Source organism: Drosophila sulfurigaster, chromosome 3 (genome assembly GCF_023558435.1).
Source record: "Drosophila sulfurigaster albostrigata strain 15112-1811.04 chromosome 3, ASM2355843v2, whole genome shotgun sequence".
In the NCBI taxonomy this organism is placed as follows: domain Eukaryota; kingdom Metazoa; phylum Arthropoda; class Insecta; order Diptera; family Drosophilidae; genus Drosophila; species Drosophila sulfurigaster.
The window spans coordinates 26,485,721-26,499,532 of NC_084883.1; the positions used below are offsets into that span (position 1 = coordinate 26,485,721).

Genomic DNA, 13,812 nt, shown 5'->3' on the forward strand with positions numbered 1-13,812 from the left:
ACAACTGGCAAATTAAATTAAATTGAAAAATAATTGGGGCCATAAAGAAATTAAAATTGAGCATTCACTTCCGAAAACAAATTCAACAAGGACAAACACAATTTTAATACAATTTATTATTATTTATCGCTTTTATGGTGACTTTAACTATTGAAATGTAATAATTTATTTGAGTTGGAAAACACTTCAAAAATTGATGTACGTTTTTGTACCCTATAAATATATGTAACATATGTTAAATTCAATCTAACTAATAAAAATAAACAATGATTTAGTATGTATAAAGAACAAAATATTTTCTAATACACTTTTGGCAAAAATTGTAAGTCATCTCTTAAAGTTTTGTTACGTCACTCGTAGCAAAATGGGACAACAGAAAAGAGCAAAACATAGTATGAAGAATACAAGCATAAAGAATAATGCACAAAATGTGGCATTTTTGACTCGGTTTGCATCTCCCGTTTTCAAGTAACGGTAAAAAAAAGCACAGACACTCTTAAATCTGAGCTAGTCTGAAAGTTAAAGACTTTTTAATATAATATTTTTAAAAATATTGAGACAAGCGCAACTAATTAAATTTATTAGTTATGATAGATAAAAGCTCTCCAGAGACATCTTAATTAATGTGAATATTTATGAATTTAATTATTTCGTTTATTTTATGGCACATCAATATTAGATTCCATTTTAAAATCTTAACCAATTCAATGCTCAAATTGTATGCATTCATTTGATTGTGTTTTGTGTCGCATCATCTTTATCTCAAATGTTGTGCCAAAGGGGATTAAGCAAAGTTGATTGGACGACCATTTGATTCTAATCTACGATAATTGATTTGCTTTTGTTGGAAGACCACAAAAGTATTCCCGACTGAGCAACTTGCGAGCACGCCTCTCATCCCCCCCCAAAAAAGGAAAGCAAAATGGCGTTCGAAGGAAAATTAAATTTACGAAACATACTCGGAACAAGTGCTGGCCATAAAGTTTTAGTGTGGCGTCGTCTGTTGTCCCTGTCCGTGCGATTATTATGGTCCTGTTTTTCGTGCGTGCCGCAAAACAATTTAATTAATTCCAGATTTGCGCGAAATTTTTCACGAAAGTCGCCAGTTGCTGTCCGCCTTCCGTGCTTCCTTCCCGCCATCCTAACGATGCGAATGTTTGCGCGAACACTCGTCAACCCAAACGAATCGAAATGAAACGAGTATATGCAGATATACAACGTAGTCAGTGCCGGACTTTCCGTATTTTACTATTTATTTATTTCTCTTCCTCTCACTCACTCACTCACTTACTCTCTCTATCTCTCTTTCTCTCTTTCTGCTCCGGGTGTCTCTGTGTTTGTGTGTCTACAGCCTGCCAGCTACGGTAAAAAGAACGGCATGTGGTACGCTTCGCCCGGAAATCAGGGCTGGGGCTCGAAGCCCGCCAGCCGAAAGCCTTCAATAATGGAAGCGGATTTGGGCACATTATCGACCACATCGGGCTCGATAAAACGCAGCGCCGGTCGGGTGATACGCATCATCAATAATTTGGATCATTCGGTGCAGGTGAGTACCGCGACTGTCCGTGTATGAGTGTGTGTACATTCTCTGAAAGGAATGTTCACACACACATATACCCACAAATATACATATACATATACATCACACACACACACACATGACATGCATTGTACAGACGATATTTATTGTTTCGTACGTCATCAAGAATGCAAAATGGAAAATGCAAAAGGAACCAAAAGCAAAAAAAAACCAAAACAAGTAAGAAATCTGCAGAGTGCTTGACTTTGAGATACCCGCTACCGATTTAGTGCAAAAGCCAATCAGTGTGGTATTATTTTTAAAATATATATACCACAAAATTCTGAACTATACCGTCATCCATATTTGGTATATCAATGAAGTACTATAGTACATTAAAAATATATCATAAAGTTCAAATATAACAGCTTGCCAGCCAAAGCAGAAAAATCCCGATTGCAGTAGTCGAGTTTTGCCATACCGAAGTACTTCTTAAATAACTTTTAAAATTGTTATCCGACGGCAATCAAATTCTCTGGCATCAGCAATACTATAGTTATTATTGTCTATACCAAAACTCGATTATATCTTCAAAATTAAACTTGTTATTCGATTTTAATCGATTTGCGGGTGTGCAAGTGGGCAAGTAAACAAATTTGGTATGCGTGAAAACAAACTGTCGAAAAAATTATAGCTTTATCTCTTATAGTCTCTGAGATCTAGGTGTTCATTCGGACCGACAGTCAGACAGACCTATGGACATGGCTATGTCGTCTCGGCTGTTGACAATGATTAACAAAATATATACTTTACGGGGTCGAAGATGACTGCTGCTGCCACAAAGTTATAATGCCCCTTTACCCTATAGGTAGCGGGTATGAAAATAAGCGGGGAAAAACAACAATAAGAACCATGGAGGAACATAGTACCTCATGCGGTTTACGGAATTGCTGAAATTTGCGCAATTTTCGCATTTTCGAATATGGTTGGCACTCATATTTGTTATTGTGCAGCTGCTGATGCGTTAACATGCTAACGATTTAATTGCAGCGATTTAAATTTATATTTATGTTAACACAAGCCAAAAGCATTGCGCGTTCAATAAGCAATCGCAACTGATTAAATAACAGCTGGACACTATGTCTAGTTTAGTTTTTCTTTTTTTTTTTGTTAGGGCCTTTAGGAATGTGCCAAGTGACACTGATATTTTTAAATAAAAGCCAACTCTACCCTATTCGATTGTGGACACGAGCATTGTGTGTGCTCTGTATATGCATAGCATCGCTTGGCAAACAGGACTTGGATATTTTTCGTGGAATTCCAATAAAAAATGTGATGAATATTCATCGAGGAAAATGTGCAAATAATACAAAATACATATAGGGGAATATTCGAGTACTCGTGCAGCGAATCGTTTGCTGGTTTCTCTCTTCCCTGCCTGAATGACAAACACAAATGAATTTTTGGCAAATTCGCTTTTGAACTTTGATTGTTTGTGTTTAAAATATTCAGTTTACCAATCCATTCGACTAGGTAGCTTTACCGCACTCACAGTCGCATTCACATTCACATTCACAGTACTCATACTCTTGTTGAGTTGTAGTTCATTCGAGCACATGTTTCAATAAATATTTTATGGTCAGACATTTATTTGTTTTTGTGTTTTTCTGTGTGCGCCGCATTCGATGGTTATTTGTGTCTGTTGTTGTATCATTGTTGCTCATTTCATCCATCGGGAAAGCATTTTTTTGTTTGTTTGCAATACATTAAGCCTCAACAGCTGACAGATTATTTTGAGCTTAACTTACTTACTGTCATTAAGAGACATGTGCATAAATAATTCGGTAATGTAATGCAAACAGACGCACTAAATAACTAATAACGCAACGCGAGAGTTGTTTGATTTGTCAATTCATTTTATACTCGTATAATATTGACATTTAAAATCGTAAATAATTAGGAAATGTTTAACTATAATTTGTCAATTACTTTAACGTCAATAATTGTCCATTAGTTGGCTGCAATATTTCAAAAACGTCCCTCGCAAAATGCATCGTCCTCTGGGGTCGGCATTATTTGATGTGGTTTACTTTGCTCTTTTTCAAACGCATTTTTCATGTTATTGCACTTTTTGCCAATTATGTTTTTTCACGCCGTGATTAAGTTTATTTTAATGACCGCACAATCATTCGGTTTCCCGGCTTGGCCAGTCGTTGCATTTATAATTCGTATTTTTATAGCAGCATATTTTAGATTGAAATAATTTATACGCGTTTTTTGTAGAGCACTGCATATTCATGCTTCCACCACCAATTCGAATATCATGCCACCGCATGTGGCATGTGGCACAAAGTTCAATAGCAGTGCGCGTTGCACTTCACTTTGACATTCAAATAGGCCGCAGGCAATGGCAATTAACCTTTGCCTACTTTTTGGCGCAACCCGCGAAAAGTGTTCGCCAATCATATGGTAAATCAATTGTCTGCAATTTGTATTTTATTTGGTTGCAGGCAACAACGATGGCGATGGTGATGGTGATGGCGATGGTTTGTTGCTCTTGCCACAAGAAAGAAATTGAAGCCATGGCCAATTTACTGTTTTCCGCTGACACACAAAAAAGTCTAGCCTCAGCCCCCTCTTTTCAATCCCTTCCTCAGGCCGTCGCACTGCAGACGGAATATTTTGTGTAGTACGTAGCAGAGAAATGGCCCAAAATATGAATTGGCATGCGACTTCTCTACAACTCTTGCTCTCGCTCTCTGCAGGTCGGAGTATTTACGCTCCGTTGCCATCGGCATTAGTGTTTTTGTTGCTGGAGTTGGTGTTGGTGTTGGTTTCAACTTTGCTAGTAATAACGTTTTATGGTAATTTTCCTAAGTGCAACTCAATTTTTTAGCAATCTTTGGCCTCTTCGACGTTTTATGAATATTACAGAAAAACGAAGAAACGTTGTGGGTGGAAGAGGAGAGGAATTCCCTCTCTTACATTACTGTTTGCATGGGTAAATTACACTTGGTTGCTGCCACTGCAGCGTCGGCATAGTTAACTATGCATCTTTTTCGCCACGGCTAAGGCCGAGGTCACTGCAGAGATGACTCAGTGCTCTAAGTGAGGGAAATTAAACGGACACGTGCAGATAAATGTTTACTACTACGCCTTAGTCCGAAATGTGTCGTGAGTTGAGAATGAAACACGGCGAAAAGAATGATCTATCTCTTTACTCGACCATTCACCACTTGCCAAGAAAATGAAAACAACTTGCTTTAAGAATTGCAATGCAAATGCGGCAGGCAAATAGGAAATTGTAGCACTTTGTAGCCAGTACCTCCAGCGCCCCCGTAACTCTCTCACTGCACGCGCTCAATGGCCAACCAAGGCCAAGGACATGTCGCGTATACGACGAGTGTAACGACGACGCTTGCCAAATATTTTTGCATGCTAAAGAGGATGAAATGAAGAGAGGGCGAAAGAACCGCAAATTGGCAAACGAGTGCAATACGAATACGAGTACAATGAATGAGTATGAGTGGAAGTTTCAGTATGTGTTTCACACACAATTCTTTTTAGCACTTGCCACTGTTGTGTTTGTTTGCTGTTGCCACTGTTGCGTGGGCTTGCTGCTGGATAATGTGGCATGCTACTCTCTGCTTTGCTCTGCTCAATACTCAATACACGGTATCAGCAGAAAGTTTGAGTAGATTGTGTGTCAGTTTGTCAGCTGCTAAATAATATTTGGCAACAGCAAAGTGCAACATGAAACGTGCAACGTGCCGCATTGCAATCTGCTGTTGCACTTACAAAGTATCGTGCTGACGTCTGATCAACTTTGCTATTCACTCATAATGTCTGCATGCTGAGACTGAGACCAAAAAATGGTTCATTTTTCACTTTTGCATAAGCTGACGTCCTCCGCAGGCGTATTGAACAGTCAACAAAGACGAGCAGCAATAACAAAGGTGGCAACAGCAATGGGCGTACACACACACACACACACACACTCACACAGATGCATGTGTTGGCTTACAAGCACATGGCCTTAATGAATGCAAACACAAAGCGTCCCAAGTGAGCTGTATCAGCTTAGCCGCGTTGCAAGCCAGTCAGGCAGCCAGCCAGCCAGCCAAGTTGCAAGCCTTGTATCCCCTGAGACGACTAGACATGAACTATCGATCGCTTACATTGTAAGTCGGTTATACTATTCCACACTACTAAATCCACAGTACGAGTTTGCTTGGCCCCTTAAAGTATGCAATGGTATTTTATTGATCAGAGTTCAACTATCTGTCAGTTGCCATGCAAATGAATCCTGCCCTAAACTTTGTTGCACGTCTATATTGTTGCCAGCTTTCAACTGAGCTTATTCGTTGGTATTTTGTCGTAAATAAATGAGTTACTCAACAGCTTATAGCGTATGTTCTCAGTCGAGCATCTCTTTTATACGCTTTCTTGGCAGTTTAACGTCCTTTTGTTTTATGCATGTATTTTTATTGGAATTCTTGCGTTCCGTTCAGTGCTAAAGGACCCAAAGCAACTAAAGGAGCACAAGTTATTTACTATATGTAAAGAAAAAAAAATGCATGGTTTTGACGTCACACAGAAATGAAATCAAGCATGAGGTGATCCCAGGCACACACACACACGCAGAGAGACTGCAATCTCTCTTTAAAAAATGTTGAAAATGTCCAACTCATGCAGCTGTGGTTCTCCTCCAGCCACACCCACTACCTCCCACACATTGCACACACACACACACACACACACATGCATATGGTTACGAATCTGCGAAATGGACAAATACGTCCGTGCTGGTTTCCTTCCGGCAGCTGTTTGCTGTCTACCGTTGTGGGCCCCAGCTCCTGCTCCTGCTCTCCGAAAAGTGCACGTAATTGGCTTAACAAATGCCATTTGTTTGGGGTCACGTGATTGGAGCCAGCAACGTAATGTAATTATTTGCGCACATAATTATATTTGTTTATACGGCATGCATATATGTATAGAGTAAACCAAGTACCACCAAGTCCTCTTGAGGCCCAGCTGTGCGACGCTCTGTCTGTGTCTCTGTCTGCTTCAACGTCTTGGCCGCCTGCTGAGTCTTCGATTGAATCAATGCAAATTGAATGCTCACACACTCAGATACCTGCTACACAACTGCAGGCATTTGCAATAAGTGGCATTCATGCATAATTTATGTATAGTTTGCATATCGATGAGTTCATTTGGTTGCCCTAAAAGCTAATTGAGCACACTTCATGCCAGCTTGTTTGGCCTAATTAGCACAATAAAAAAAACAACCAAAAATAAATAAGTTAAAGCAACAGAGTCTGCCTTTCATCTCTCTCGCTTAGACCTATAGATTTGTGCAAGTTTTGTCTCAGGTGTTTCGATTTGATAAACAATCAACAATTCGTGATTAATAGTGCCAAGAGCAGGAGCTAGGCCGCGCCAACTGGCTCAGCCCACATAACGACCATTACGGCCAGCTGCACTAAATGGTGAATGGTAAATGGTAAATGGTGAATGGTGAATAGTCAACCGTATTTGGTACATGGTACAGTTTGACCATTTCTGTAGAACCCTTCTCCTAAATCAAATTGATGACTATAAAAGTCGAGTCGAGGAAGCCAGCAAGGTTGCTTCGTAATGTATTGTTTACATGTGATGGCCAAGAAAGAGTTTTCCCCATTGAAACAATAAGTATGAAGCGATAAGCGTTCAGTTGACATATGCGACGAGCAGTTACTCTGCTGAGCACAGAACTATTAAATTTTATCGTGAATTTACATTTGAGTACAGCAATGTTATATGCAGTTATTTGTAGGATTAAAAACTGATAAAAATTATACTTAAATAAAATAGTTGCATACTAAAATATTTAAATATGACTTGTACTCTTACTCAGTATGGAAATTCATGTACTTTTGTCCCTACAAAATCATAAACTTCTATCAAAGAAATCAGAAACGGAAAGGAAATATTTTTATTACTCATACGACCCATGAGACGGCTTAAGAGTCAACATTTCCGGGATCAAGTTGAAGACTTTTCGTTCGCAAATAAATTTCTATGCAACGAGTCATAATTTTTGCGCAAAAGCAAAATCTTAGCAAAGTTGAAAGTTTTAAAACGATGAAGCGAGGGGAAAACTAAACACACACAAAAAGATGCTGAATGCAAACCTGGGAGCATTTTGGTGGGCAGACTCTCGCAACGAAATGCAATGAAGTATCCGCAAAAGCAGGCCAGCACTCAGCAGGGATATAAAACCATTAGGCGAGCGTCTTTCGGTTGAATGCCAACTAAATACATAAATTAGAGCCACATTGCATGCACGACGATCGCAAAGTTTGCACTGTCCGCAATTGTCGCAAGGACACAGCTCAGATAAACTTTATGCCAGATGCTTTAATTTAATATGAGAGTGAGGGAGAGAAAAGCAAGAATGCTGAAATGTAGGAATGCAGCAATAGCTTAATGCGTGAACGACATTTATTAAGGCCCGAAGGTCATTAAAACTCAAGTTGCATACTCGAGGCGAGGCAACAGCAGCGAATAGCAAGCAACAAGCAGAAAGCAGCAGCAAGAGGCAAACAGTAAGGAGCAAGGAGCAAGGAGCAGAGCAGGCTTGAAGCTACTGTTGGCTTGGCCAACAAATGCAACAATGCGTATCGCTTATCTGGCGTGGGTGCAGCTTAAAGTGGGGAAGGGGGAAGGGATTGTGTAGGATGCGGCGTCTACATCCAATTATGAGCGCAAAAGCTTAAGTGCAACAGCAACAACAACAGCAGCAGCAGCAGCGGCAGCAGCAGCACCAACGGGGTGCTGGAATAACAAGAACAATAACAAGTAGATGGCAAACAATGCCGCCTGCAATAGTCCAACCTGACCTGCTCAGCTCAGCCCCTTCAGCTGCCCGCCTTGCTCCTGCAGCAACAAATAATATTAAGCATTGAAATAAAAAGCAAAGTGGGTCATAGCCTCGGATTGTGGGCCGTACATAGACTTGACTCGTATGTATGAATTATGTACGTACATGTGTGCGTGTGTGAACGTGTGTGTATGTGTGTGTGTGAGCGAGTGCTGGGCGTAATTATAAATATTTGTTGCCAGCAAAAGTTTTGCGTAGAAACTTAAAGAGTCATGGCCGGGCCAGCGGAAGTTGCGTGTCACGGTTAAATTTTGTCGCAAGCCCCCAAAGTGTTGAAAAGTCAACGAGCGCAGTCAATGCTGCCACACACACACACACACACGCACACCCACATACAGCGTCTACATCTAAATAGTGTTCATATTAGCAAAAAGCCTAATAACTCACATTTTATGGCCAAGAGTAATTACACAGTCATAAATCCAATCACCTTTGACCCTTTACTTTTCCATTGTTTTTACTCACATACCAAATATATACTATATGTATATATAGTATATTGAAGTATCTCAATCTAAACATATATTCGACTTCTTCTTTCAAGTGTCGCGTTCTGCTAAACCTACGCACTTCGCAGCCGTTTGAGGAAGTGCTCGAGGATTTGGGTCAAGTGCTCAAAATTAATGGCGCCAAGAAAATGTACACGGGCACCGGCCAGGAGGTAAGCTCTCTCTTTCTCTCACTTTGTGTGCTGCTCACTCCCTTGTAATAACTTAATTAACATGCACTAATTGAAAGCCATGCAGTACATGAGTGGAAAATTGAGTACAATTTGAGCATTTGCCTTTCTCTTTGTTGCGTTTTTTTTTAGGTTCGCAGCTTTTCGCAGCTGCGAAACGAGTTTGCCGATGTGGACACATTCTATTTGGCCACGGGCACGGCCTTGATTGCCGGCTCGCCAATACGTCGCTCTCGTTCGCGTCCCTCGGTGGTGGCCGCCGCACCCATACTGCCCACGGAGGAACTGCCGAAGGTTCCGCTGCGTGGCACACGACCCCGGAGCAAGAGTCGACCGCGCATCCTTTATGCGCCAGAGAGTGAGATACTGCGACCCAACGGGGAGTACACCATGCTGGACATCATGAAGGAGGAGCCCACTAAGGTGACCATTCGTGGTCTGCGGCGCACCTTTTATCCCCCAGTTCACCATGCACCGGCAGACAATTCGCCGCCAGATAAAAAACTGCAGCTCCAGTGGGTGTAAGTATGACTATCATTTGAATGTAACGATAGCATGGTAGAAAGATTCTCTTTAGGATATAATAAAAGTTAAACTATGGTAACATATACCTAAATCCATCTCTTAGAAACTTTCGAAGGTATAGTTATTAAAAATTACTCTCAGTGGGAAGTGAACAATCGATCGTTTAAGAGAATAGCTCATATTAATAACAACCCTGCAGTTCTGAGCGCTAGTTCGTTGCTGGTGAAATAAGCGCTTACCAGGAGCCAGTCACTACTTACAAAGTGGCGTCTAGCCATGCGTTTCTTAATTTCCGTTTTTGTATGAAATGTCCGCAAATAGGGTCAATCGCCACCGCCTCGATTACCACGAACTAGTGAAATAGTGCAACATATTAGGGTCAGTAAAATAAGTGCTTACATTAGACCCCATGGAACGGCCGGTAAAATAAGTGCTTACATGGGACCCCATGGAACGGCCGGTAAAATAAGTGCTTACATGGGACCCCATTGAAGGGTCAGTAAAATAAGTGCTTACATCGGACCCCATAGAGGGGTCGGCCATTATAAATTAAAAAAAAATTTACAATTACAATTACAGTTTTTATTTAATTTTAATTTTTCTTTATTTTAATAAGACGGATACTTTTATTACTTTAAGGCAACTTGAGTTTTAAAATATCGTTTTTTTTTGGAGCTGCAAGGCCTTTCTCAACTGGTCCTCAGTTATTGAATCTGGAAGTAAAGGATTAAAAAGTCTTAATAGATTAAAGTGGATAATGATTTTTAAACAATTATCTTTTAAAATACTCACCGATCATAACACCAAAGAAATTGTCTTCTTTTTTAGGCCGCATTCCCCTGTCATTATTTCTATAACGTAGATTTTCTGTCATAATTTCCACTTCCTCTTCTTTAGGCACATTGTCGCTTTCCACTGTAGAACTATGCATTATACTAACTGCTTGATATTCTTTTATTATCTGCTTATTTAATATTTTACACATTAAACATATAATGCATACATAAATTATTTTTTAAGTAACTCACCTAATAATTGATCGCGGATCCGCTTTGCACTTCTCAACTCAAATGCTTGCAATAATTTCATCATCTAGGAAACACAGCTGCGTTTGAGTAAAAGAGTAGCACAAAATAAAACAAAGACGCGTAAACAAACAGCGATGTAAAGCATAATCGAAGTTTTCTCTTTAAACTTGTGTATACTTTTTCCACAAAATAACAAAAACAAAAGCGATGCTTGCCGTTATTTTGTACTTATGCTTTAATGCGCATATATTTATTAACTAGGTGGTTCGACGTTCGATTACTATAGGGTTAATCTGGTAAGTACCCATGTAGGGATCGACGAGGTAAGGACTTATCTAGGGCCAATCGCAAACTCGAGTCGACTCGGTGGTTCGACGTTCGATTACTATAGGGTCACTTTAGTAAGTACCCATGTAGTGATCGGCGAGGTAAGCACTTACCCAGGGCAATCGACACCTCCAGAACTGCAGGGAAGAGTATACAAAATTAGCAACTATAGTGAGATATGTCTTTAGAAAATACGAATAGTATAGTAAAATATATCTTATTGAAAAGTATCGATAGTATGGTAGAATTTCTCTCCTTGGAAACTGTTGATAATGTAATAAAAATATAGTTGGGAACTGCAGACTCTCATTAGGAATTATTCATGGTACTTATGTAAATTTAAATCCTAATATTACTTGATAGTATTGTAAGAATCTTCCACTTCGTAAACTAGCAATAGTATAGTATAATAACAATCCTTATCTTAAAACTATTGATAGCACAGCAGATATTATGAATAATATTTAAACCTAATCTTATTCTTTGCTTAGTCACGGCTATCGAGGCATCGATGCACGCCGCAACTTGTGGGTGCTGCCAACAGGAGAGCTGCTTTACTATGTGGCTGCTGTGGCCGTTTTATTTGATCGCGATGAGGATGCACAGCGTCATTACATCGGACACACCGAGGACATCATGTGGTAAATATTTTCTATCTTCTCTCCAAAATGTTCTCTAATTATTCTATTGCTTAGCATGGATGTACATCCCTCACGTGAGTTGGTTGCTTCAGGACAAAAGGCAGGACGCGATCGCAAGTCGCAGGCACACGTGCGCATCTGGAGCACAGAGTCCTTGCAGACACTCTACGTCTTTGGCATGGGTGAGCTGGATACCGGCGTCACAGCGGTGGCTTTCTCTCAACTGGTAATTCTAACTAGGCAACTCTTTATTAATTACATACCTGATTACCTCTGTGTATCGGTCCATATCTATCTAGCAACCTTTAAATATTCAGTTTTTTTAAATTAGAATTAATGTGCCCTCAATCTCAATAAAACAATAGACTATTCGAAGTCATCCAAATTTATCAAAAACAGATTTAAAATGTAACTACACAAAGATATAGAATTCCCAGCAATCTTTACAAATTTGTTTTAAATATTCTTTAAATGGTAATAAGTTAACTTTATTTGTTAATCTATCCAATCTACAGATTTATATATCTGCTTATTTATCTGTAGAAGGTTTATAAAAATTTAGAATATATTTACTTAAGCATCCATTTTATTTATTTTACTAACTAACCTATTCGTATGATTAACTAATTTCTGTTACTTGCAGAATGGCGGCAGTTACATACTGGCCGTGGACAGTGGACGCGAGAGCATTTTGTCCGTTTGGCAGTGGCAATGGGGTCACCTGCTCGGCAAGGTTGCTGTAAGTAGCATTAACCTTAACCTTTCCCTATGCACTATATTAATGTCATATTCACGCACAGACTCTGCAAGAGGGACTCTCGGGCGCCGCCTTTCATCCGCTCGACGATAATCTCATCATCACCCATGGACGTGGTCATTTGGCGTTCTGGCATCGCCGCAAGGATGGCTTCTTTGAGCGCACGGATATTGTGAAGCAGCCATCGCGTTCGCACATCACAAGTGTGCAGTTTGAGCCGGATGGCGATGTGATTACTGCCGACTCCGATGGCTTCATTACCATCTACTCCGTGGACTCGGATGGCGCGTATTTCGTGCGCACCGAATTCGAGGCTCACAACAAAGGCATCGGCTGCCTCATCATGCTGGGCGAAGGCACACTATTGTCCGGTGGCGAGAAGGATCGCAAGATTGCTGCCTGGGACTCGCTGCAGAACTACAAGAAAATCGCCGACACAAAGGTGAGTGACAGGTCCTTGGTTTGTACATGAATTCGTGACAACATTGTATCAATGTTCTTTTGTAGCTACCCGAGGCTGCTGGCGGCGTGAGGACCATCTATCCACAGCGACCAGGTCGCAACGATGGCAACATCTATGTGGGCACGACGAGGAACAACATTTTGGAGGGCTCATTGCAGCGTCGCTTCACACAAGTGGTCTTCGGCCATGGGAGGCAGCTGTGGGGCCTGGCCGCCCATCCCGAGGACGAGCTTTATGCGACAGCCGGCCACGATAAGCACGTGGCCCTGTGGCGCAAGAACAAACTCATTTGGACCATTCAAACTGGCTACGAGTGCGTGGCATTGGCCTTCCATCCGTTTGGCACTGCGCTCGCTGCTGGCAGCACAGAGGGCCACTTGCTGGTCATCAATTGCGACAACGGTTCGGTGATGTTGACACTGCGTGTTTGTGGCTCACCCTTGAACTGTGTGTCTTACAATCAGGGTAAGCATGTGCTAGCAATCTGCATCTCTCTCCCACTCACTCCTCGTATTTGTTTTGTGTATTTACTCTTTAGTTGGAGACATGATTGCCATGGGATCGCAGAACGGTAGCATCTATTTGTTCCGCGTATCGCGCGATGGCTTCTCCTACAAGAAGGTGAACAAGATACGCGGCTCGCAGCCGCTCACACATTTGGATTGGAGCATGGACGGCAACTTTGTGCAGACCGTAACCATTGATTTTGATTTGCTGTTCTGGGATGCCAAGTCGCTGTCGCCGGAACGAAGTCCCATTGCCATGAAGGACGTCAAGTGGTTGACCAGCAACTGCACTGTGGGCTTCCTGGTGGCAGGACAGTGGAGCAATCGCTACTACAGCAGCGCCAACACCATCATCGCCACCTGCAGTCGATCGGCTGCTCATGACATGCTCGCATCTGGCGATGCCGAGGGTTATCTGCGTTTATACAGGTAAAGTCTCAGT

General features: G+C 41.1%; 1 protein-coding gene across 3 annotated transcripts in view; it reads left to right on the top strand.

Moving 5' to 3' along the window:
- LOC133839888 (echinoderm microtubule-associated protein-like CG42247) overlaps positions 1-13,812 on the top strand; it is a 40,090-nt gene that overhangs the window by 24,984 nt on the left and 1,294 nt on the right. For 2 of the 3 annotated variants that reach the window (XM_062271518.1, XM_062271520.1), the window contains 9 exons: positions 1,352-1,546; positions 8,989-9,105; positions 9,256-9,644; positions 11,495-11,644; positions 11,699-11,870; positions 12,288-12,383; positions 12,445-12,843; positions 12,909-13,329; positions 13,403-13,799. In XM_062271518.1, coding sequence (XP_062127502.1) covers positions 1,352-1,546; positions 8,989-9,105; positions 9,256-9,644; positions 11,495-11,644; positions 11,699-11,870; positions 12,288-12,383; positions 12,445-12,843; positions 12,909-13,329; positions 13,403-13,799 — 2,336 coding nt within the window. The remainder of the gene's footprint in view (positions 1-1,351; positions 1,547-8,988; positions 9,106-9,255; positions 9,645-11,494; positions 11,645-11,698; positions 11,871-12,287; positions 12,384-12,444; positions 12,844-12,908; positions 13,330-13,402; positions 13,800-13,812) is intronic. The other variant, XM_062271519.1, reaches the window with a different exon arrangement.